The sequence below is a fragment of the Patella vulgata genome, chromosome 2, assembly GCF_932274485.2.
Source record: "Patella vulgata chromosome 2, xgPatVulg1.2, whole genome shotgun sequence".
NCBI classification, from domain to species: Eukaryota; Metazoa; Mollusca; class Gastropoda; family Patellidae; genus Patella; species Patella vulgata.
Genome location: NC_065880.2, coordinates 90,403,793 through 90,431,599, shown reverse-complemented (window position 1 = coordinate 90,431,599; position 27,807 = coordinate 90,403,793). Strand labels below are relative to the sequence as shown.

General features: G+C 34.5%; 1 protein-coding gene across 1 annotated transcript; it reads left to right on the top strand.

Annotated features, from left to right (window-relative positions):
* Nucleotides 1-11,778: 11,778 nt before the first annotated feature.
* On the top strand, nt 11,779-26,351 carry LOC126812427 (voltage-dependent T-type calcium channel subunit alpha-1H). The gene is made up of 9 exons (XM_050538820.2): nt 11,779-11,991; nt 16,255-16,585; nt 17,425-17,513; nt 18,165-18,288; nt 22,313-22,381; nt 23,493-23,677; nt 24,212-24,338; nt 24,683-24,901; nt 26,124-26,351. The coding sequence occupies exons 2-9, from the start codon at nt 16,574-16,576 to the stop codon at nt 26,349-26,351; spliced, it is 1,053 nt and encodes a 350-aa protein (XP_050394777.1). The 5' UTR covers nt 11,779-11,991; nt 16,255-16,573.
* Nucleotides 26,352-27,807: the final 1,456 nt, after the last annotated feature.

Here is a 27,807-nt window from a genome sequence, read left to right as displayed (position 1 = left end):
GGAAGATACTTGATTAAAAGTTCCTGAATTGATCTCTCTCAACAGACACAATCACTCAAAGGAAAAAGATGATTTTTGGTTAGAAAGCCGACTAAATCATACCAGCTGAAACATATTCTTTATGGTTAATTACATTTAATTCTACTCACACTCCCTCTTAGCACACTGTATGGCGTATGCCCGTCTTCATTAGCCCTGTCGGAAATGAAATGAAATGGGGTTTAACGTCCTACTGTTTTGCTCTGAACTGGGCAATTAAATGCAGATGGGCATACACCATACAGTGTGCTATTAGGGAAATTTTGCCCGGACAGCGGCACTACGGCCTACTCTTATATATCAAATTCCAACGAAGCAGAACAGTAAGATGTTAAACCCTGTTTAATTTCATTTCATGTCAGCTTATCTCTACTCATTTTTTGTTTGTTTTGTTTTTCAGTATAATAGAACTTGCTCAGGGTGGAGCCAGTGGTTTATCAGTGTTACGTACATTCCGATTGTTGCGAATTATAAAACTTGTTCGTTTCATGCCAGCGCTGAGACGTCAGTTAATCGTCATGCTTCGTACCATGGATAATGTTGCAACATTTTTTGGTCTTCTCATATTATTTATGTTTATCTTCAGGTAAGAATTCAATTTTTATAATTTTGATTATACAAAGATTTTGATATACTCAATAATATTTACTCAATTATACAAAGATTTGAATATGCTTAATACTACAAAGATTTAAATATATTTCATTATACAAAGATTATAATATGCTCAATAATACAAAGATTTTAATTATACTTGATTATACAAAGATATGAATATGCTCGATTATACAAAGATTTGAATATGCTCGATAACACAAAGATTTGAATATGCTCGATTATACAAATATTTTTATATTCTTGATGTTGGTCCTCCTCTGAGAGTAGTTAGGGTGTCAGTGGTGGTTTGTGATGCCTATAACGTTCAGTTCATTAGTAAAAACCTCACTGAAGCAATCGACCAAAAGCTCAAATTTTGTATGATGTTATTTAAGGGGGCCCGGTCCCTAAGGTCCCCAATTGGATCCTGTACCAATACTTGATAATACTAAGATTCTTAAAAATTCTCAATAATACAATTCTCAATAATTGTCAGTTTATTTCTTGTTTTAACCTTGAATGATAAGTATGATATTAAATACTGAAATTTAAGCTATTATTTCCATTTTATGATTGAGAGATAATATTCTTTGCTCCAGTTTATGATTTTGATATAATAATTTTTTATATAATAATGTTTTATATAATAATTTATGATGAACAATTTATTTATGATGAACAATTATTGATATTAATATAATGATTGATGATATTAATATAACGATTGATGATATTAATATAACGATTGATTATATTGATATAACGATTGGTGATATTAATATAACGATTGATGATATTGATATAATGATTAAGGATATTAATATAACGAGTGGTGATTTTAATATAATGATTGATGATATTAATATAACGATTGATGATATTAATATAACAATTGATGATATTAATATAACGATTGATGATATTAATATAACGATTGATTATATTGATATAATGATTGATTATATTGATATAATGATTGATGATATTGATATAACGATTGATGATATTAATATAACGATTGATGATATTGATATAACGATTGGTGATATTGATATAATGATTGATTATATTGATATAACAATTATTGATATTAATATAACTATTGATGATATTGATATAATGATTTATTACATAACAATTTATATTACATGTATAATGATTTATGATATTATTCCCAAATTAATGACAGGGCATGCCCCTAAAATACCAAGCTAATTGATACAGGGCATGTCCCTAAAATATCAAGTTTCATTGATACAGGGCATGCCCCTAAAATACCAAGTTAATTGATACCAGGGCATGCCCCCAAAATACCAAGCTAATTGATACAGGGGAATTCCTTACTCTCTTCATCAAAAACGGCCCCTTTTTCATTGGGCCCCCTTCCACAACCTACTGATAAAAACTTATAAATACTCATCATCTAATAATTATTCTATTTCCTGTTAACAGCATTCTGGGAATGAACCTGTTCGGATGCAAATTTTGTAAGATGGTCAAAGGGGTCCAAAAATGTGATCGTAAAAATTTTGACTCTTTACTTTGGGCCTTGATCACAGTCTTTCAGGTATTAAACATGAAGAAGGACCTCCGCATATACCCATATATATATATATATATATATATATATCTATAATGAACCTTTGTCGTTTGATAGTTAGATGACGTGTTAACCCCTCGTTTATTCCTAACCTTTAGCTATTGTAAACCTGTTATCACTGTGTGATATAGATAATAATCCCTGTAGTTATTAATAGTGTGATACTAACTAGTTCATATAATCACATCTAATAATCACATATCACATCCAGAATCACATATATAAAATAATTTGCTGTGACCACTTATGGTAATCTAGTACAATAATCACATCCAATAATCACATTTGGTAATAATCACATCCAATAATCACATTTGGTAATAATCACATTTGGTAATAATCAAATCCAATAATCACATTTCGTAATCACATCCAATAATCACATATCATATCCAGTAATCACATAATGTATAATCATGCGATGTGATCACATTATTTACGATCACATTGCAATTTCATATCCCATTTAGTAATCACACATTATTTTGACATCAAATAATCACAGAATATTCATAATCACGTCACATACAATATTGTGATCACAATTTCTATCTATGATAACATGGGATGTTCATGTGATACTGTTTATGCAAGACAGCAATGACTTAAACATTACATTTCATAATTTATGTTCTTAGCAGGAGGGTTGGATGGCCGAATGGTTAGCGTGTGCACGTTGCATCATAAAGTCTGTCATTGAGTCAACTGGTGTGGTTTTGATTCCCCGGTTGTACATGACAAGGAGTAGGGTCGCCTGTCCAACCTAGTGTGTTTTTCTCCGAGTCCTCTGGTTTCATCCCACTGCTAAAGACCTCTACAAATGAATTATTGAAATAAAATTGAACCATATGTAAGTCCCAAAAAGACCTAGTTTGTGTCAAAGGGATGTTAAACCCCATTTCTCTCTCTCTCATTCGCTCATATACCGACATGCTCCTAGTTTGGGTCGAGTGGACGTTAAACCCCATCTCTCTCTCTCTCTCTCTCTTTCTTTCTTTCTCTCACATTCTTAGAAAAAACCAACAAAATATACACTGCAAATATGAATTCCCCAACATTTCAAAACTTTGAGCTTATTTAAAAATGAGAAATTCATAATATCACTTAAGTCATTGTTTGTTTCATTTTACTTGATCGTTAGCAAATCGACAGCATATACATTTCAAACATAAATTCCTCCAATATTCTAAATATTGGGTTCATTAATATCATCAATTCATTGTTTTTCTCTTTTGTTAACCTTTCAAAATATGCCTTAAAGGGACAATAACACTCTTGCTGGCTTGAAAGCTCCAGAAAATAAATAATATCTCTATCTAAGTACTAGATGTTTAAGTGTCCTACCTGTTGTGTAAATTATCCATTACATCCTATTTTACTTGTCCAGAGGGTTCGAAAATATTTTTAAATCGAAGTTTCATTTGAAAAGGTTTACGTTATACGTTTCAAACCATTATGTTGAATTTTTCAAAATCTTTAAATAAGGTATGTTAAGATGAAATTTGTATCATCAATTAATTGAAATATTGTAAAATAGTATAATTTGTTGACCAGAATAAAGATTGGGACATATTATTCAGTTACAACAAGAGTGGTATTGAGCCTTAATCAAGAAAAATAGATCAGTTGTTCTCTTCTGTGGTCTTTAGTGTAGTGTCTCCTTGTATGGGGGCGGGGCAGATGAACAATAATTTATTTGGAATATCTTCATTGGGGATTCAAAGGGTTGTATGGGGATGGGGCGTAGATAACCAATAATTTATTTGGAATATCTTCATTGGGGATTCAAAGGGTTGTATGGGGATGGGGCGTAGATAACCAATAATTTATTTGGAATATCTTCGGTGGGGATTCAAAGGGTTGTATTTGGCATATTATTCTAAATTTACTTTTTTAGAAAATCTTTCTTATGAAACATGCTTTTCTTGCGATGTCATAGATCTTGTTGAAAATGCTGTACATAGGTCGTTCTTAAAAATAATATTAATATTAAGAGCGAAAATATCCCATTTCCTTGAAAATCAAAACTTCACATGCAAACCCGAATATAGTAATAGCAGCAAATATTCAATAATATACCCAAATTAAAGATAGGGCATTTCGGGCATGCCCCTAAAATACCGCGCTATTTGATACAGGGTATGCCCCAAAAATACCCTGCTAAATTTTACAGGGAATTCTTCACTCTTTTCATCAAAAACGGCCCCTTTTCCATAAGATGGAAGAACACATTCTGATTGATATTGTATAAAGGATATTTGTAGCTTATTAATTCTCAAGGTGGGGTTGGGTGGACAAATGATTCACGTGTGGGCGTTGCATCATAAGATCTGTCATTGGCATGGTTTTGATTCCTACTTGTATGTGACAAGGAGTAGGGTCATCTGTCAAACCTCTTGAGTACTCTGGTTTCCTCACAGTGCTAAAGACCCCTATGAAAAAGCAAATAAATGAAATAAGATTGAAACATATGTTAGTCCCGTTATGACCTAGCTTGTGTCGAGTGGATGTTAAACTCTCTCTGTCTCTCTCTATCTCTCTGTCGTTCTCTCTCTCTCCTTTGATTTGAATGGAAATTTATGACAAGGGGGTCCCTACAATCATATTGACCAAGGGGTGGGTATAATCAAAGTGACCAAGGGGTCCCTACATTCAAATTGACCAAGGGGAGACAACTGATTGATTTCTCTTTCTGTAATATATTGTAGTCAAACTGTAGTCTATTAGCTAAGTTTTATTTCTGTTTTGTTTATTCCTCTCGATAATTGTTGCCGCATGCAGTATCTTAGGGATGAGCTTGTTTGGAGGAAGGTTTTGTGAGCAACCAGACGGAACCCCATGTTCGTGTGAAGACTTGAAAAATTCTTCCATCATTTGCATTTGCGATCGTGCAAATTTTGATTCATTGTTGTGGTCTCTAGTCACGGTTTTCCAGGTAACAAAATATATTCTCCTTGGGAATGAATTTATTCGATTCTTCATAACTGGATGATACGTACTGCAATGTTTCATAGTTTTTTTTGGTGTCTTGGTGTTTGGATTAAAAGTACATGTATACAATCAACAGTGAAAGCGAACTACACATGTTGCACCCGACACGCATGTCCAAATAACGGTCCGTGTTAAATAATAAAACAAAAGTAAAGTGTTATACAAACATTCTATAGGCCTATCAGTTGTAGCCCACACGCATGTCCAAATATTGGTCCGCATTAAATAATAAAACAAAAGTAAAGTGTTATATAAACATTCTATGGGCCTATCAATTTGATTAAACTATGCTTGTAGAACCCGACACGTCCAAATATCGATCCTCATTAAATAACACACAGGTAATGTTTCATACAAACAGCTGATTAATCAGATTCTGTCGGCCTATCGACTTAATTAAACTATGCTTAGTAGAACCCCACGTCTAAATATCGGTCCGCTATGTAAGGACTCATACAAACTGTTGATAAATCAGATTGCTATTTATCTGTAGGCCTGATTAAAGTAGTCAAATCATTAATTTTGTAACGACTGGTATATAAGATTGGAATATAGGCCGTTGTTGGAATTTGGCGGACAGACTTTTAAAAAATTAAATCAACTGATATTTATAATTATGATCAATTCTGTGAAATTAAAAAAAAAAATATGACATCACTTTTCTAAAGAAAATTGTAGTCTCTGTTGTCATGTGTACATGTACTTAACAAATTGTTTCCTATTTGTATGTTTACCAATAAGTGGATTATCTCCCTTGTTTTCCAATAAATGGGTTATCTCCCCTTTTTTATAACTAATAATGATAAAAAAAAAAATTAAGGACAGCTTTTAGATGTTTTGTTAAATGTGATACCAAATTGTCGATGTTTTTTTTTAAAAAACGAGTATATATATCAATGTGAATTAGTTACATAAAGGGAGATAATTTAGTTATTGTGATTGTTCTACCCTTGTTGATATTGTAAGCATTTAACCAATAAATGTTCTAAATAAAATTTCCATTACTCTTATGGATGGCATTAATTAATCTTTTTTATTGGTCAACTTTTTTTAAGTAAATTTAAATTTCTTTTTTTAATGGTTGAATATAAACTGAAGATAAGATTGACTTCCATAAAGAATTAATAATATCTAAGTTTTTCAGAATTTATTTTTTTAATTGAATTGTGTTTATTTGTTTTCTTGATATTTGCGTGAACTTTTTTTTTTATGATTATAAATTTTTATTTTACTTCACCTAAATATTTTTTAGGATTCTGCTTGAAGTCTAATTTTATTTTCCCTTCTTTACACCCTGCTATTTTTGGTTGATTTTTTTTTGTTTTTAACAATTTTTATCATACCAAAATTTACTTAATTAATTGTTTTACTTTTGAATGCTATAATTGTTTTCAAAATTGATCAATATTTTTTTTTTTATTATAAGTTTTTATGTTTTAAGTTATTAGTTTAAAGCAAATTAATGCAATCACAAATTTTATTGGTGTCAGGAAGCACATGTTTTTTTATTTAAATGACGATGTTTTATTTTCAAGCAATTAAAGCAATTTAATTCTTTGAATTGTAATAAGAAAAAAAATATATAATTGATATTATTTATTCAGAATTTTTATTTATTCAAAATCATTTGAATTCTATAAATATAAAATTTATCTTAATTCCTTTTATTACATAAATATATTTTTATACCAGTAATCAGTTTAATTTTTCAAATCAAAGAAAACAACAGAATTTATTTTCTTTAAAGATGCATTATGTAAGATTTAGATAAAGAGCTGGTCGTTCTTGCTATAATGGTTCAAATATAGATAATGTAAAATGAATATATTGAAAATTTCATTCAAATTACTTTATTCTGAGGGAAGTTTTGGGTGTTGGAAGATTTAGGGCAGATTGTTTATAATCTTAGCAACGTTACTTGTTAATCGAAACTCAGCTTCGCTTCTCCATTTTTTGATTTAATCATAAAATGGCGATTGTATTTCAATCTGTTTAAATCTTCATCGTCTGCTGATCTAGAGAGTTGATTATAGGCTTGTCATGTGAATAAATGTCTAAATAATAACTTATATAACATTTGAAGCCAAAATAAAATCTGCAATAGACTGACATAGCTCTTACATAATGCATTTTTAAACGCAAAAAGTAAATTTGTACATGTAGTTCTGTAGGCTTCATGAATTCCACAAATAAATAAACAGTGTTACTAGGTATTCTGAAAAATTTAGATAATTTCTATTTTTATTGTAGGTATTAACACAAGAAGATTGGAATACCGTTTTATATAATGGCATGTCAAAAACTTCACCATGGGCTTCGCTGTATTTTATCGCATTAATGACGTTTGGAAATTACGTACTCTTCAACTTACTGGTGGCCATTTTAGTTGAAGGATTTGCCACAGACGTAAGTTCGTTGTTTCTGTTTTAAACTTGTATAGAAGGGTTTGGGTGCCCGAATGGTCTAGTGCATGCACTTAAGATCATAGGGCCTGTCGTTGAGTCAGGTGGTGTGGTTTCGTTTCCCTGCTTGTACATGACAAGGAATAGGGTGGCCTGTCCGACTGCCATGGGTTTTCACCGGGTCTTCCGGTTTCCTCCCACAGCTAAAGACCCCTGTGTGCAAGCAGATTATTGAAATAAAATTGAACCATGTGTTAGTCCCAAAATGACCTAGTTTGTGTTGATTAGATGTTAAACCCTCTCTCTCTCTCTCTCTCTCTCTCTCTCTCTCTCTCTTTTGAACTATAAAACAAAACGAAACAAAATAGGATCTGTGTTTTAATTAGATTGGTTCATAGCATGTTGGTTATTTTTGATACAAGGTCACAATTCTATTATGGCGAGTTCATTCTTCATCGCATGCTCATTATTTTTCTAGGATGAGGAGAAAAAGAAAGAAAAAGCAAAGGAAAAGGAGGAATTAGAGAAGGAAGAGAAAGAAAAACAAAGATTAGCCGAGAATAATAATATAGATGATCTACAAAAATTAAATTCTAGTGATCTCGATGTTAAAAATAATCAAGAAAAGGGTATGTAAAACGTCATTTAAATTTAACCTTATTATTATGCAGGGCCTGGTCACAAAGGGCGAGGGGGAGTTGTGGTGGCTCTGTGAGTAAGAGGTTGGGTCACTAACCTAGAGGTACCGTGTTCGATCCCTGTGTTGGCTGGGAAAGTTAATCGGGATTCTCTTGTCAGTTGTGTAGAGAACCTGGAAATAAACACCTGGGAAGGGACAACGTATCGTCGTTCAGATGGGATGAAAAACTGATGTCCCATATGTATACATTGGCATGCACGTAAAAGATCCCCTGGCAGTTTGAATTCCATAAAAGAGTAGGCCATATCGCCACTTTCTGGGCACAATTTTCCTCATAGCACAATGTATATCGTATGCCCGTCTTCATTAGCCTAGTCAGAGCAGAACAGTAGGCCTAGATTGAGCACGATTATCGGATCCAAAGGACTAACTGTGACATGGTTGATGTCCTCACCCTATAAAAATGAAAGGAAATGGGAGTTTAACATCACTGTGACTCCAAATAATAAGAGACACCGTGTGCTGGTCACCATTGAATTATTTTAGTCTCAAAATGGCCGATGTGTTTTGGTTAACGAGATGTTAAACCCATTCCTTGGAACCTTTCGAATGCTTGTAATTTTGAGAATTATTTTCTGTTTCAGAAAAGAAAATGTTAGCTCTTCCTCCTTCTGTAGCTGTTACCAAAGAAGAAAATACAGGTCAAGTTGTCGCGGTAACGGTTGCCGAGGGTCCTCTTAATCCACCAATCATCACTCATACAGCAGCTACACCCATGGCAACACCACAAGGATCACCCAATGAAAGTGCAGTAAAAGATATCAATAATAAATTAGCTGTAAGCGTTAATAGAACAATAAAACGCAGCTCGCTATCTGTAGATTCTGATAGATCTCCGGTATGGCTTTTATTAACCTTTAGATTATAGTTCCTTTTTATTTTATTCAACGCAATTAATAATCTTACACTTGCCCTTATTTTATTCATCGCAATTAATAATGCCATACTGGCCCTTATTTTATTTATCGCAATTAATAATGTTACACTGGCCCTTTATTTTATTTAACCCAATTAATAATGTTGCACTGGACCTTTAATTTATTTAACCTATTTAATAATGCCACAGTGGCCCTTTATTTGATTTAACCTAATTAACACTGGCCCTTTATTTTATTTAACCCAATTAATAATGTTACACTGGCCCTTTATTTTATTTAACCCAATTAATAATGTTGCACTGGACCTTTAATTTATTTAACCTATTTAATAATGCCACAGTGGCCCTTTATTTGATTTTACCTAATTAACAGGGGCCCTTTATTTTATTTAACCCAATTAATGATGTTACACTGGCCCTTATTTTATTTAACCCAACTGATAATGTCACACTCACACTGGCCCTTTATATTTTTTAACCCAATTAATAATGTCACACTGGCCCTTTATTTGATTTAACCCAATTGATAATGCCACGCTGGCTACTTTATTTTATTCATCGCAAATAATAATGTTACACTGGCCCTTTTTTTTCATTTAACCCAATTAATAATGTTACGCTTGCCCTTTACTTGATTTAACCCAATTAATAGTGTTACACTGGCCCTTTATTTATTTAACCCAATTAATAATGTTTCGCTTTATTTATTTTATTTATCGTAATTGATAATGTTACACCGGTTCCCTTTATTTTATTTAACCCAATAAATACTTTCTGAGGGGATATTTGGAACCTTTAGTTCTTGGTTATCTTGGTTCAAGATTGCAACATTTGGTTCATGGTACCTTTTATATTTGTTCTTGTTTTCTTTAGGTTATTTCACACAATAATTAATGATGTCATTCGATTTGAAGATGGCAAATTTGATTCCTTTCTCTTATTTATCACAATTAATAAGGTCAAACTTTCCCATTTGAAGATGGCAAACTTTTAATTATTAGTTCCAGAGACGTTATCAAACAGTTTTTACTAATCATCCTATTTACTAATAGTTGAGGTGATCTGAGAGAGAGAAATGGGGTTTAACATCCACTCGACTCAAACTAGGTCATTTCCGGACTAACATATGGTTCAATTCTTTATTTCAATAATTTGCTTGTGTGTAGGGGTCTTTAGCAGTGGGAGGAAATCGGAGGACCCAGAGAAAACCCATGAGGTTGGACAGACGACCTTACTCCTTATCATGTACGACCTGGGAATCGAAACCACACCAGTTGTTGACTTAATGATAGGCCTTATGATAAAACATGCACATGCTAACCATTCGGCCATACCTATTCAAACCATTTGCTTCCTGTTTCTTAGTTAACTACAAGGAGTAGGGTCATCTGTCCAACGCCGTGGGTTTTCTCTGGGTCCTCCAGTTTACTCTCACTGCTAAAGACCCCTACGTGCTTGCGAATTAATGAAATAAAATTGAACCATATGTTAGTCCTGAAATGATCTAGTTTGTGTTGAGTGGACATTAAACCCCATCTCTCTCTCTCTTTCTTAGTTAACTAGACTCAAGTGATAATTGATTGGTTTGGCCTTCGGATCATTTGCTGATAAAATATTGATTAGTAGAAGCTGTTTGTTTAATCGCACCTGGTGTTAGTCTGACAGCCATGTTGTCATGGAATGATATTTATTCTACAACTGCATCTTGTTTGAAACCTAGATATATCACATATTTTACTTTCAGTATTTAAATAGATGTTCTTTAGCACTAAAATTACCCCATAGATAGATATTGCTGCCACATGACTCTTTCTAGAACCAGGGTCCTGTTTCTTGAAATCTTAACTAAAGATAAAATTCAATTTTAGTAGATACGTCAATTTTGATTGGCTAAGCACTAAAATCAAGCTGATATTATCCAATCAAATTACTAAAATTTGGATTTTATCTTAGTTAAAGTTTCGTGAAACAGGCCCCTGTACTAATAGTTACAAGATGTGTAACATCTCAATCAGATTAAAACACAGATCTGATTTCGTTTCGTTTTTTATAGTTCAAAATTTCGTTTTACTTGTCTTTACTACACTAGGATCTGGAGGAGTGTTTTGCACGGAACTGTGGGTAATCCACTATAACATCAATGCTGATTGATTAATCAAAAGTCGCTCGTATGACCTCTGACTCGACCTATCGCTACAACTGGTCAGATCTTTATGTAGTGTAGGCCATCGAAAGTATAAAAAAAACAAAACGAAATATAGATCTGTATTTTAAGTTAGGGGAGTTAGATGGCCGAATGGTTAACACATGCGCTTTGTATCATAAGGTCTGTCATTGAGTCAACTGCCTTGGTTTCGGTTCCACGCTTGTACGTGACAAGGAGTAGGGTCACCTGTCAAACCTCATGGGTTTTCACGGCGAGATCAAAGCATGACATCACATCTGTATTTTAACGTCGTCTAATTACAGCTATTGAATTAATAGCTCATCATGATTTATGTCATATTTTTAACCTCTGTGTTTCTTTTTTTTCGTAGACAAGCCTTAGTTTTCGGGGCTCTCCAAGGCCTTCACCAAGGCTGCGTCGTACGTCCAGTCGAGGGAGTCAGCGTGGTAGTAGTTGGCGTTTGAAGAGTCGAAAACGTGATGGTGATAAAACAAGCCTCGTTGTCGATAGCCAATCAGATTCATATGATGATGTAGATGATGATGTATTTTTAACTAGTCCCAATTCCCAGTCCCCTACTTACAGCGCTGGTACGCCAAGAACCCCCAATAACCATAGGTAAGTAATTTTACCTTTATTCTCACCTCCCAGGTAGTTTCACATGGGTTCCATTCACTCAGATTCCGATATGCCCCCTTCCCAGGTAGTTTTACAGTGTTTCCATTCGCTTGGATACTGACAGAAAACACAAAATGAATTCCAAATTTGAAACTCTGACATCACTACTGTAATTTCTCAGGTTTGAGTCCTGGTGCGGGCCAAGAAGAAGCATGAAGATTTCTGAAACCCGACTCTCACTTTTCAGGGGTCAGCGTCTGGAGGGCTAACAAGGAAAGTGCCTTGTCATTAGGATGGGACAGAAAAACAAGGTCTAGTCATTTATGTAATAAAGATCCCTTGGCAGAAAGGTGGAAATACCACTGTCTCAGCGAAATTCTCCCCCTGCACACGTAATCATTGACATGTAAAAATGGCTGAGGAAATTATGCTGAGGTGACGTTTCCATGGCTGACTCATTTACGTCACGAAGTTTAAGGCCTTGTAGGCCTATCTTATAATTGTAAATTTTGGGATATTAAACTTTTTTCAAGTTTAAGTTCGCTAGACTGACATTTTATGTCTTGTAGGCCTATATGATGGTTGAATCGTTTTACGCGTACGCTTTAGAGCATAAGGTCTGAAATGGATTCAAGTGGTGTGGTTTCAATTCTAATAACCATTATTACATGCAAGCGAATTATTGAAATAAAACTTTACCAGAGAATATGTAGCCATATTGTGCATATAATTCATAATAATAATAATGTATGAATTCATGCTTCTGTTTTTGCTGTTAATTCACAACTATTTTTGATTTGTGTCTTTTTGTATGCATGAACAGATTTTTAAATTTTTTCTTCTGTTTAAATGTACAAAGTTTTATATCGCGATCTTTCAGCTATGAATGTATGTGAGTTAGTTGTATTTTACGTCCGCTTCCAACGAGAGTGATATCGTATACCAGCCGCTATGAATTCTCATTATCTCTTTTATACGGTTTTATAGTAAATTTTTCATCTTTTTTCTCTACGCAGTTTTTCTGTTACGTATGTCTTCAGGTATTATGATTTAACCAATTAAATTGCATGTAACATGATTGATGATTGGTTGATATTAGTTTGGGTTGATGTGTGTAGCTGTCTCATTGGTCAGGACTTTCACTTTATAATGTTGCCAATCAGTCAGTTTAAAACGTGCAAGCTATTTTAACTGCAAAATATGAAAATTTTGAATTTTATCCCATCACATTAAAGCTATAAATTTAACCGTATTTGTTGTATTCTAAAGCTCACTGGAAAAGATTCATAAATTTTTTAAATAATGCAAGGAATTATATCAACTTATCCTTTCCTTAAGTGTAACACTATCCCGAATGTCAATGTTACCTGCCACAAGTAAATTTCAACCGGTAGATTCCATCAATAAACAAGCTGTGACATCATTTTAGTTCTGCTGCCCATAGAAATATAGGCTAGAATATGAGCTTTTTTATTGGTGGAAAGTTATGACTACTCACGGAGAACCGCGGAAATTGCAAACGTTCAAATTTACCTGTGGCAGGTAACATTGACAATCGGGAAGGTGTTATATTTATGGAAAGGATATGTTGACATAATTACTTGAAGTATACGAAAAAAATTATGAAGCTTTTCCGGTGACCTTTAAGGATAATTTTATGACATGTAAAATGATTGACAGCCTGTCAATTTCACAGTCAGTCAGGTCAAGATTGGTAAATATAAGTGAAATGAGAGCTCTATTGGTGATATATGTATGTTTGTGTGTAGTGGTTGATATTGGTTTTGGGCTGATATCAGTGTTGTTGACATTTGTATTAGTGTGTATTAGGGAAGTATCCAAGTGTGATTTTGTGTATTTGTCATGTATCCATATGTTGTTTTTGTGTATTAGTGAAGTATCCAAATAAATGTTGTTTATTGTGTATTAGTGAAGTATCCAAATGTTGTTTTGTGTGTGGTTAGCGCGTGTGCATTGTATCATAAGTTTGTGTTGAGTGGCTGTTAAACCTCATTTCTCTCTCTCTCTGTTTAAGTAAGACAAAGAGATTGATATTTTTAAAATTCCTTTATTCCAATTTTATTGAATATCATAGGTCATAACAGGATATAGTTCATAATCAAAACAATCTTTAAAGTTACAATTTCATATTTTCTAAGAAAGTCAAAACATAATTATTTCTATGTCTTTTGCTTAATAGGTTGTCAACTCACTATTATACGATCATAGGTGTCATTCTCACACTTAAAACTCATGGATACCATCTATTTAAGGCTTTATTTTAATAAATTTTAAAAATATAACTAAAAAATATGAAATTGCAACTTTAACTGTAAATGTTGTGTGTCCTTGTTATGTGATTTGTAAATTTTGTGTTGTAAAACTGATAATAGTTTCCCAAAGTCCATTCTCGCTATCCCCAGTGGTATCATTGAACCTACGCTCTGCTGATAAAAACTTACTTCATGTTCCTACAGTAAAAACTAAAACTGGTGAACAGGCTTTTGTTTACGCCTCCGCTATACTATGTTGCTGTTTTTAAAAAAAATCTTAAAACCAAACTTTTTAAACGTGCTTTTAAACTATGAACATGTCGACTTTTTAATGTTTTAGAACTATTTGTTTTACATTGTATTTATTTTAATTATGAAGAGCGCCGCGGAGCAGCTGTTAGCTGGAGCACTCAGTGCTATACAAATTGATTATTATTATTATTGTTATTATTCTGTTCTACTCCACTATACCCTGGGTTCATCCATGTGGTATTCACATATTCAAATTATCTACCCTTGATCGTAGCTTGATCTACGAACCAATCAAAAAACAGTTTACAAACCAATCTCAGTTTTTATGCCAGTTCTTATGTATTTAAAGATATTTTGATTGGTCAATAAAAATAGCACAATCATCAAGGGCAGATAATTTGAATATGTGTCTGCCCATGGATGAACCCAGGGTATAGTGGAGTAGAACGGAATGAGACCACTGGGGATACGGAGGATGTCCAATCTCATGTAGAAAAAATGATAGCGGTCTTCACAAATATAAATTTAAGGGTGTTAAACTTTGTCAACTAAATGTGAAAGGAGCTAAAGGGTTAACTGGGAGAGTCAATATTTCATGTTTCTCGACAATTTAATCCAACTTTTTCCAAAAAATAAAATACAACCTTATCATTTTTTGTTTTCACATTTATATTTATTTTCATATTTCCAATAAAAACAGTTTATTCTTATTTACTCATTTCAAAAGATTAATTTTTACATTTTTTGTCTTTCACCAACATCACATTTTTAAGTTTACCTCTAAGTGCAAGCGAATTATCGAAATAAAATTGAACCATGTGTTAGTCCGGAAATGACCAAGTATGTGTCGAGTGGATGTTAAACCCCATTTCTCTCTCCCTCTCTCTTATTAAGAACACTGTTTGTCTGGATTGCAAATTCTTGTGGTTTACGTTATCCAACTATTACTTTAAAACTAATTAAATACTGACTTCTAAGTAGGTTTAAAGATACATTATTCAAAAGCGAAATCTGCCTATTACAGGTCTTTCTTTAGGCCTTAAATGTTATATTAATTAATAATTAGACATTTATTAACAAAATAAGACCATAATCAACTCTTGATGTCATTGGATGGCTCCGATTTTAAGTAGATTAGAATGGTTCGTCCATTGAATGACTTAATTTAAAAATGGAGAAATGAGGCTAAGTCTCGAATATACCAGTACCGTGGTTACGATAATTTAAGAACAGTAGTTCAAATTGTTATATTCTGACTAAAGTCATAAAAAAAAAATATATTTAGATTATTTAGAACCCATCTTAAATAAATGTTGATGATCGGTGAATTTAGGAAATTGCCATACGATGATGTAATCTAGGTATAAACACAAACGGTCACTTGTCTTTATGTTTGCGTCACTTTGTCATCGTTGATGAGCGACTAAAGTGCTGCTTCATGGACCAGGATGTCCTTGTTTCTATACCAGTGTTGGACGAGAAATTTACTCTGGGATTTTCCACCGTGGTTCCCCCTTGTCAGTGAGGTAGGATAGAGATCCTGGCAAGGAAAGATGTCTAAATGTTCGGATGGGACAAAAAAAATGTGGCCCCATTAAAGATTCCTTGACAGTTTGGAATTGAAATAGGCTTTAACCCCCGCTTTCCAGACAAATTATATCTCATAGAAAAGTAAGCCTTTAATCTCCATTTCTTTTGATTTCATTTTATTAACATGATTATAATTTTATTATTTCAGTCGAGATTGTAACGGTCATCCCCCTTTGAATAATCAACGAACTTTAAGTCCCCAAAACTCCATAAAAGGAAATGCACCACAAACACTCACGCCAAAAAATTCCATCAAGTCAAATCACAGCTGGAGTCGCAATAATTCGGTGACGAGTAACCGAAGTGGGTGCAACTCCTTTGAACTTAGTCGTCAAAATTCTTTCACAAGTCATCGAACTTTAACCTCTGTAGGAAGCGGAGCATCAAAAGAAGAATTCAAACCAAATAATTTAAATGATCCACCCAGTGGTTCCGAGAGTCCAGCTGATGAGCCTGATCCTGATGCCATGGATGAAACAGTAAGTTTTCCTTCCTGTCTTTTGGGGGGGTTGGATGGCCGAATGGTTAGCGCGTTGTATCATTAGGTCTGTCATTGAGTCAATTGGTGTGGTATCTATTCTTCGGTTGTACGTGACAAGGAGTCAGGTCGCCTGCCCAACCTCATGGGTTTTCTCTGGGTCCGCCGGTTTCAGCCCACTGCTAAAAGACCTCTACACGCAAGCGAATTATTGAAATAAAATTGAACCATGTGTTAGTCCCGAAATGACCTAGTTTGTGTTGAGTGGATGTTAAACCCCATTTCTCTCTCTCTCTCTTCCTGTCTTGGGTGGTCGATGGGTATAGTGGTCTAATGCATGTGCTTTAGATCATTAGGTCTGTTATTAATTCAAGTAGCATAGTTTCAATCCTTAGCCTGTACCTGACAAGGAGTGGGTTTCCTCCCACTGATAAACGAGCCCTACACGCAAATAAATTATTTTAAATAAAATTTACCATATGTTAGTCCCAAAATAACATATTTTGTATTGAGCAGACATTAAGCTATACTGCTGTGTATGTCCGATTGAGAGTTACAGAATTTACATTTTCTTGATTACATGGTAAAAAAGACGGTATAATTTATCTATTTTCATGGTGAAACTTTCATTCGTAACCACAGTAATTTTAGCGTTAGGGTTAGGGATGGGGTAACCCTAATAGAGATTACCCAGTCATGGTTAGGGTTGGGATAATGCTTATAAAGATTAGCCTATGGTTAGGGTAATCCTAAATACTGTATTTATGAGGTTACTGTATTTATGAGGCAGTCCTAAATTTATATTTTGCAGTATTGATTATTTTTGTTTTGCTTGTTTAGGACTGGAACTGTTCTTGGTGTCCAGAACCAACCGGTTGTTTTAAAACTCGTCATGAATATTCACTTTATCTAATGTCACATAATCACAGGTGAGTCATTTAAATAATTGTCTGTACAGTCTCTGTCTAACCTTGGGACTTTTCCCAAGGTCCTTCAGTTTCCCCCCCCCCCCCACCCCCCACCCCCCCAACTACTAAAGAACCCTTTACATAATAGAATTATTGATATAATTTGCATCAAGTGGATGTTAAACCCCATTTCTCATTTTGATATTCACTGTAGCTGTTGTCCTTTAGGAGGGGTATTACAGAACATCTGGTGTCCCATATGAGGGGTATTTCAGAACATGTGATGTCACATAGGAGGGGTATTCCAGAACACCCGATGTCCCATAGAAGGGGTATTCCAGAAACACCTGATATCCCATAGGAGGGGTATTCCAGAACGCCTGATATCCCGTCTCATTCAGCAAACAGAGCTAATCAAAGCTGTTTTATCTTCTGTAAAAAATACAAATGTGACGTCATCATTTAATGTTAGCGTATAATTATTTCAATAGTTCACTCATTTTGCCAATCCGACATTATTCATACAAGATGGCGGTCATAGAAATGCAGGATAATGTAATCAGTATGTATTTTATGCAAGATGGCGGTCACATGATGATTTCATAGAAATACGAGATAATGTAATCAGTATGGTGTTAATTAATATATTTTCTTAAATAATTTTATTTCCAGATTACGGCGACTGTGTCATTATTTCATATCGCGACCATGGTTTGACAATGGTATTTTGTTTTTTATTGCTTTAAACTGCATCACGTTGGCCATGGAGAGACCAGATATTCCACCAGATAGTGTGGTAAGTTTTCAAAACTAGAGTAATTAATTCATATAAATACATGCAACACTGTAAGCCGGTTGTGTTGTTTTAGCGATTTAGAAATATACGATTTCTTTATTACATTAATTTAATCCAATTATCTGTTTATGAAATTGAATGCTCTGTATAATTAGTGTTATTTAATCCTAGTAAATAATAATATAATGATCTAACTATAACAGCAATGTTGTATTGACACTATCTGATTAAAACACAGATCTATATTTCGTTTCATTTTTTTATACTTTCGATGGCCTAAGATCTGACCAGTTGTAGTGGCAGGTTGCGTCAGCAGTCATACGAGCGGCTTTTGACCCTATGACGTCAGACATTGATTAATCAACCAGCGTTGTCCTTTCTAGTGGTTTACCCACAATTCCGTGCATCGCACGCCAAGAATTCGTCGTAACAGACTATTTCATTGGCTAATCCCTCACATTAAAGAGAATGCAGGTTATATAACAACTCTTCCAGATCCTAGTGTAGTAAAGACAAATGTAACGAAATTTTGAACTGTTAAAAACGAAACGAAATAGGATATATAACAGTGTAGTCGATAGGCACTAACATCAGTGAAGTCTCGCTAGTAATTAAACAGACTGTAGTCTAAATGTCTATAAGACATCAACATCAGTGTTGTGTTAAAGCCCCTGTGTCCCTAGCAACAAAAGCACAGTGTGAGCTTTCTCAATATCACTGAAAACTGCCATTTTATTGTTTCACAAATTGTTTTGACTCTGGATTCTTATTTCATTCTTATTGACTGGTCCGGAGTAGAATTCAGTGAAAATAATCAGCTTTCAAATTTATAAATCTGGTTAATTTTAAATATTAAATATGCACCTTTAAAAATTACGTATTTTTTTGATTAAACATACATTATGCAAGAGCTAAATCTGCCTATTGCAGGTCTTTCTTTAGGCTTGAAATGTTATCTAAACTATTAATTAGACATTAATTAACTTATCCAGACCATAATCAACTCTAGATGGCATTGCTAGCCTGCGATCTTAAGTGAATTGTGAGCCGATTTACTGCATAACTTTCCTTCTCCATTAAACGATTAAATGGATATTCAAGACTATGCTGTTTATCGTACTGACTTTAGTAATGATGACCGAGGCTATGCAGAAATTACATTCGCTTAGTTCTCGGTTCATAGTGGATCAATTTGAATGAAATTTTCAGCAAATTGCCTTTACGTTATCTAGTTTTTAATTATTATAGTGAGAACCGCCAACTCGTTATCGAATCTCCCATAATGTATCTTTAAATAAGAAAAACCAAATAACCTCAGCCGGCAATATTTTTATGATTCATTTAAGAGCTTTGAGCTGAACTCATTTCAGTTTTAATTGCTTTATTTTATGTTTTGGACCAGGAACCACTCCCTGAACGCTACTCACCTTCTTCTTCCTTGGGGGTGACATGGAACTGGGCATGCTTGTTCCTTGTACAATTGGCGGGGGGGGGGGGGAGGGGTGGACTGCCGAATTGTTAGTGCGTGTGCGTTGTATCATAAGGTCTGTCATTGAGTCAACTGGCATGGTTTCGATTCCCCGGTTGTACGTGACAAGGAGGAGGGTCATCTGTCCAACCTTGTGGGTTTTCTCCGGGTCATCCGGTTTCCTCCCACTGCCAAATACCCCTGCACGCAACTGAATTATTGAAATAAAATTGAACCATGTGTTAGTCCCGAAATCACCTAGTGTGTGTCGAGTGGACCTTTAACCCTCTCTCTCTCTCTCTCTTTCTCTCTATCTTTCTCTCTATCTATCTCTCATGCCGTGCTTGTTACTGGTCCATAGTAGGTTCGTAATTATTTGCGTAAAAATCATCGACTCTGTCACTTATTATTTAAATGTTGTTTGTTTTTGTGAGTATTACGTATGATATTATTTCAGATGGCTTACGAGGTAATTTTAACATTAGAAAGAGATAGGTGATGTTATAATGATTGTGTGAACTGTTTACTTTGAGTTGTTTGAAACTTTAGATTTTAGTTCATTTTTTAATTTTAAAAGCATTTTTTATTCTGTACCAAAAAATTGTGTGGTTTTGTCTGGTTTGAATTCACTTTTATAATTTACACAAAAAGCAAAATGTGTGTGATGTTAAATGAAGGCTAATTATAATTATATATTCTTTATTAGCTATCAGACGTACGTCTGCCTTTCATGGTTACATATATAAAAGTCATGATCTACAGATACACAAGGACCGAGGCGTCCTCTCACTGCACGTGCGCTATGCGAATCTAATTAATATTCATGAGTCTGACATGTGACAACGTAAATGAACTCTGGATGGCGTACACAGCGCGTTATGATGGTGCTTGACACTCACAGTCATATAATTGGTTTAATTTAAATATCTATCCTGCTGTCCAGTGGAAGCATATTTAACATTTTACGAAGCCACAGCGACTCGGTAAATGTGGTGCTGATGGAATAACCAGGAGATTCCTGAGTTCGAACCTGATATTGGAAATCCGGGAGTTCCCCCGCCCACCCCTATCCTTGGCTTGCGCAGAGAATACTTTTTTCCCTTCTTCTTTCATGGAAATAATGCCCCTTTGGCTCACTCCACTGTAATCATATATTGTCTCAAGCTTCTGATCAAATTCGCGGGTAGTTTCCCCCTGACCTAATGACATCGTCTCCACCTTGGACACCCCCCCCCCCCCCCCTGCTTAAAATCACTGGTGTCCTCATAAAACTGTCTTCCCTTTCAATACTCATGTAACCATACAAATAAAAAGTCCATAATATGTTAGTCTGAAAATGATCAGAATATTGAGTTGACGTGACGATACTTCTTCGAAAAAAAAAAACAACCCAATATCTTATTCATCAAATATCGAAATAGTGGTAGGGAGAGAGGCAAGGCCTGTATTCACTCACTCTCCCTAGGCATGGTCTTTACATACTGTTAATAAGCATGATTATTGAACCCGGTTTCAATTGGTTAATGAATAAATTGTTTGCTTGAGCTTTCAAGTTTGCCATTCTTGAACGGATATTAAGATTTATTAAGTTTATAAAGATTAAATGTAAAAAATGATCGAACACCTTGTAAATGCTGTTGAATCCCTGGGGTAGATTAGTTTGAATTTAAAGTCTTGTTTGATCTGTGTGGAATCATGTTCCTGAAGCAACGACTGCGTGTTTTACAACAACTGGACTTTACAATTCCCGAAATTATAGCTATGTTATGTACACACATGTGGACAACAGCGTCTAATCAGAGGTTGTGACATAGCGACCTCAACGGAAACCTTGACATTGAACGAACTTTGAACTTTGCAACTCAATTATCACAGGTAGACATTTTACTTTGAAAGCGCGAGACTTGGTATTAGCGATGATCGAGGAATCTGATAGGCTCCTAAGCTGTGTGAATCCCCAATCGAAATCAGTACCGAAAAATGCAGGGTATTACGTGAAAGCCTTGATAAGATGTACGTAGTTAAAGCGAGATCAAGCCTTCTATTGAAGATGGTGTAGAAGATGGGAGCCACGATGATGAAAGGGGTTCGATCCTGGTGCTGGCTGAGAAAGTTCCATTGTGTTTTCCCCCTGTTAGATGTGTTGGATGGAGGGTCAGGCAAGCAACAGGGTCTAGTCAGTCGGATGGGATAACCAACCGAGGTCACATGTACACATTGGCGTGTACGTAAAAGAAACTTTGACAGTTGGAATGCAATTGCTGCCTGGGCTAAATGTCCCTCATAGCACACTGTATGGAGTGGGTTAGCCTGGTAGGAGCAGTACAACGTTCAAAATTCAATTTCAATCCTTCATTCAATGTTTTGAATATGTTACGGGTTGTATGTTTCAAATACAAACAATACCATAATAGCCTTCAATAAGATATAGTTGTCAAACAATGAATTTACCATTTTTTTAAAAAAAAAATTTAATATTTTTTTTTCTTTTGTGTTATTTTCTATTTTCGTTGATTAAAAAAAACTAATAAAATGTTGTTTTATTTTTTGTTTCAGGAGCGCCAATTTCTTACCTATGCCAATTATATTTTTACAACAATATTTTCTGCCGAGATGATAGTAAAGGTATATTCATTAACTTATACCTGTATGTGTAGTCCCCACTTGTATATGACAAGAAGTAGGGTTGTATGTCCAACCTTGTGGGTTTTTTCCAGGTTCTCTGGTTTCCTCCCACTGCTAAAGATTCCTACGTGCAAGCGAATTATTGAAATAAAATTGAACTATATGTCAGTCCCGAAATGATTAATTTTGTGTCGATATGTTGAATGATCGAATGTGTATTCTTTAAATCGAAAGATCTGTCATTGAGTCAAGTGGCAAGGTTTTGATCCCACACTCGTATGTAACAAGGAGTAGAGTTGCCTGCCGAAACTCTTCACTCAAAATGAAAATATACCAACAACAAGCTAGAGAATCCATGAATTTATATTGTATATTCCAGGTTATAGCTTAAGGTGTATTATAATATTGTAAATTACATGTGTATTATAGGCTACTATGTATTACATGTGTATTATACTGTATATTATATGTGTGTTATATTGTAACATGTGTATTGTATTATATATTACTTGTGTATACGCATGTGTTATATATTAAATGTGTAATGTATTGTATATTACGTGTGTTATATTGCATATTATATGTGTGCTATATTGTATATTACATGTGTATTATACTCTATATTAACGTGTATATTACATATGTATTATACTGTATATTACATGTGTGTTATATTGTATATTACATGTGTGTTATATTGTATATTACATGTGTATTATATTGTATATTACATGTGTATAACATTGTATATTACATGTGTATTATATTGTACAATACATGTGTAATGTATTGTATATTACATGTGTAATGTATTGTATATTACATGTGTCATGTATTGTATATTACATGTGTCATGTATTGTATATTACATGTGTCATGTATTGTATATTACATGTGTATTATATATCAAACAAGTGTATTAAATTATATTGTATATTACAGGTGTACTATATTGTATGTTACATGTGTATTGTATTGTATATTACATGTGTAATGTATTGTATATTACATATGTATTATATTGTATATTACATGTGTATTGTATATCAAACGTGTATTTTATTATATTGTATATTACAGGTGTTATAGTGTATTATGTTGTATATTACAGGTAATAGCTAAAGGTGTTATAGTAGGAAAACATGCATATTTAAAGAGTGGATGGAATGTGATGGATGGTTTCCTTGTTGTTATCTCCCTTGTTGATATAATTATCTCCCTTAGTGCCTCAAGTTCTCCACGTATCTTTGGTATTCTGCGGGTGTTCAGACTGCTCCGAACATTACGACCCCTGAGGTACGTATCTGTTAATAAAACACAACTATCCCTCAGATAAACTGACCCTGATCATGTATTTATCGGTAAATATTTAATTATCCTCGGCCAGGTCTAAAATCTATTCGAGTTGATTAGTTACATTTAATTAAACATATATTATGCAGGAGCTAAATTAAATCTGCCTATTGCAGGTCTTTCTTTAGGCCTGAAATGTTATGTGAATTATTAATTAAAAATTAATTAACACATCCAGACCATAATCAACTCTAAGTGCCATCTCTAGCCTGCGATATTTACTGATTTAACGTTAAAATGGATAATCAAGACTTTGTTTTTTATCCTACCAACTTTAGTAATGATGATCGAGGCTAGCCTAAAATTCAAAAGCTAATATCCTGGTTCAGAGTGGAGCAATTTGACTGAAATTTTTAGCATATTCTCTTTACGTTATCTATTGTTAAACTATTATTGCGAAAACTGTCAACTGTTTATCTAATTTCCCATAATGCCCTTTTAATAAATGAAATTAATTTTGTTTTCTTGTATTTTTAGAGTTATAAGTCGAGCACCAGGATTAAAATTAGTTGTACAGACACTTTTATCATCATTACGTCCAATTGGAAACATTGTTTTAATTTGCTGCACATTCTTCATTATTTTTGGTATCCTAGGAGTACAGGTCAGTATTTCTCCATTTTTTTTTTTTTTTTTTTTTATAGTCAGATATCACTGTAACCCAAGTATAATTTAATCTTGTGTATCTAGCACTAATTTCTTTCACATTCATTCAATATCAAATCTTTGTTTAAAATCATCCAAAATCATCTAATTCCTACTTGTGTTAAGTGGGCCTTAAACTCTCTCTCTCTCTCTCTCTCTCTCTCTCTCTTTCAGTCTTGAAATTACATAGTTTGAGTTTTGAGTGGGCGTTAAACTCTCTCTCTCCCCCTCTCTCTCTCTCTCCTGAAATTACATAGTTTGTGTCTTGAGTGGGCGTTAAACTCACCATCTTTTTTTTTACAGTTATTTAAGGGATCTTTCTTCTACTGCAAAGGACCAAGTGCACTTCATATACAGAATAAAACCCAGTGTCTAGCTGACAAGAGCAACATGTGGATTAATCAAAAATATAATTTTGATAATTTGGGTCAGGCGTTGATGTCATTATTTGTATTGGCATCTAAAGATGGATGGGTCAGTATCATGTATACAGGATTAGATGCTGTCGGTGTAGATCAACAGGTGAGGTTTCAGTTATTGATATTTTATTTAAAAAATGGGTGGAGCAAATTATTGAATTAATGTAATAGCATATGTGGAGGGTAGGTGCTCTGATGATGTAGATCGTAAGGTCTGTTATTGAGCCAAATGGCTGGGGGGTTGGATTGCAGAATGATTAACGCGTGTGTATCATAAGGTCTGTCATTGAGTCAACTGGCGGGGTTTCGATTCCCCAGTCATACGTGACAAGGAGTAGGGTTGCCTGTTCAACCTTGTGGGTGGGTCCCTCCAGTTTCCTTTCACTGCTATAGACCGATAATGAAAAGTGGGGAGAGGGGGATGGCCGAATGGTTAATGCATGTGTGCTGTATCATAAGGTCTGTCATTGAGTCAACTGGCGGGGTTTCGATTCCCCAGTCATACGTGACAAGGAGTAGGGTTGCCTGTTCAACCTTGTGGGTGGGTCCCTCCAGTTTCCTTTCACTGCTATAGACCGATAATGAAAAGTGGGGAGAGGGGGATGGCCGAATGGTTAATGCATGTGTGCTGTATCATAAGGTCTGTCATTGAGTCAACTGGCTGGGTTTCCTGTCAAACCTCGTGGGTTTTCTCCGGGTCCTCTGGTTTCCTCCCACTGCTAAAGACCTCTACACGCAAGCAAATTATGGAAATAAAATTGAACCATATCTTAGTTCCAAAATGACCTAGTTTGTGTCAAGTGGACATTAAACCCCATCTCTTGAGCCAAATGGCAAGGGTTCAATCCAGAGCAGTAAGGTCGTCAGCTTAACGGCATATTTTTTGTGCTGTCCTGCAGTTTCCTAATCATTGCTCCAGTTGGCATGAAGTAGTGACTAGTGTAAATCATGCACAATACAGGATATGCTTACTCTTTCTAGAACAACTGATAACACTGCTACATGTATGTAGTAACATGAGATGTACATATGTGGCAGGGTATGCTTACCTTTCCTAGAACACCTGATACAACTTCTCAATTCTCATAAACAAACTAATGACATGGTGACATACTAGAGGCAGGGTATGCTTTCTAGAACACTTAATGACAGGGTGTCATACTAGAGGCAGGGTATGCTTACTGTTTCTAGAACACACAATACTACTTAATAACAGAGTGTCATACTAGAGGCAGGGTATGCTTGATCTTTCTAGAACATACGATACCAGATTATTGTAGTATTTTTTACATTTTAACATTGTTTGATGTCTGCTTCCATTTCAGCCACAGGAGAATTACAGCGAGTGGCGCCTCCTTTATTTCATCTCCTTTCTCTTATTGGTTGGTTTCTTCGTCTTAAACATGTTCGTCGGGGTCGTCGTAGAAAATTTCCACAAATGTCGAGAAACCCAAGAAATGGAAGAAAGAGCTCAAAGATTTGCCAAACGGCAAGAAAAGTTAGAAAAGAAACGCAAGAGTGAGGGAGTTTCTACAACTAGCACTGGTTTGTAATCATACTGAGTCTGGCTTGATAAACAGGACTACATTAATGTCTTGAACACCAGGGTGCAATTGAAGTGTTGCTTCACTTGATATGATGTTTATAGTAATCTGCTGAAGGCATTCGTTGTGCATTAAGTGGATATAGCTGTAGAATTTTGCATGACATTAAACGGAAAATGCAAAAATTGAAATTATTAAACTCAAACCATAGCTTAAAATATAAATTTGATCATCAATTTGTAGATTTTTTTTTTTTTTAGAAAGATTGAAATTATTATGATTATTATTTGTGTTTACTTGAGAGATTAAATTAGGTTTCTGTTGCATGTTGATTAAGAAAGAAATATGTGGCTGGCCACAGCAAATTGAGTCGGAATGTGCGCGATCCAATAATGAGATAAAGACAAAATATATTGGCGTTTTTTAGACTAATAATCACCTGATAAACAGTTATTACATTTGAAATAATAAGAGATTGGATTAGGTTTCTGTTGCATGTTTTTTAATTAAGAGAAAAACAATTTGGAGGTTTTCAGAATTAATTTATTTTGGATGAGTGTTATTGCATGAAATTGGAAACATTAGATACCGTACAGTCATATTCTATATACTTTGTGCCACTCTCTATTATCGGCTTTACCCTTCCGTCCAACATCATCAGACGATCATCAGTGCAGAGCCAAATCAATTTAACATTAAGTTCTTTGTGATATGGGGAGGGGGGGGAAGAGGGTGGCTGAATGGTTAAAGCGTGCGTGTTGCATCTTAAGGTCTGTCATTGAGTTAAGTTTCGATTCCCCATTTGTATGTGACAAGAAGTAGGGTCACCTGTCCAACCTTGTGGGTTTTCTCCGGGGCCTTCCGGTTGTCTCCCACTGCTAAAGCAAATTAATGAAATAAAATTGAACCATGTGTTAGTCCCGAAATGACCTAGTTTGTGTTGAGAGGACGTTAAACTCTCTCTCTCTCTCTTTGACTCTCTCTACTGTAAAAGGTGGCCATAATATTGTAGTAGGTGGCCATATTCTAGAAGGTGGTCCTAATGTGGTATAGAAATGATCTGAGAAATGTTTATAGTCATATGTGTTAGACAATAATTCCCAATAAGTAGTTTAGTTCTGTAGTTCTAGTAGCTTTAGGTTGTGTATACTGGAAATTTGGTTATCAAAATATGTGGAGGTTAGGCCAGTTCCTGAGTTCACAAAGCAGCATTCAAAGACTTAAATTACGAATTTATTCAAAAATTTTCGCCTTATTTTAACTGAAATATAACTCTTTTGTTGTTTTAATGTATCAAATACATCAATAAGAAACTTTGTGTAAAGTTTTGTGTTTCTTGATCAAAGATATTTCTCATAAACAGTGATTGAAAGTTGCGTGAGAATACATTGTGCACTCCGGAGCAGAATGTCCTGAATTCTAATTCTCCCAGATGACAAACCTACAGACAACACACACTACACAT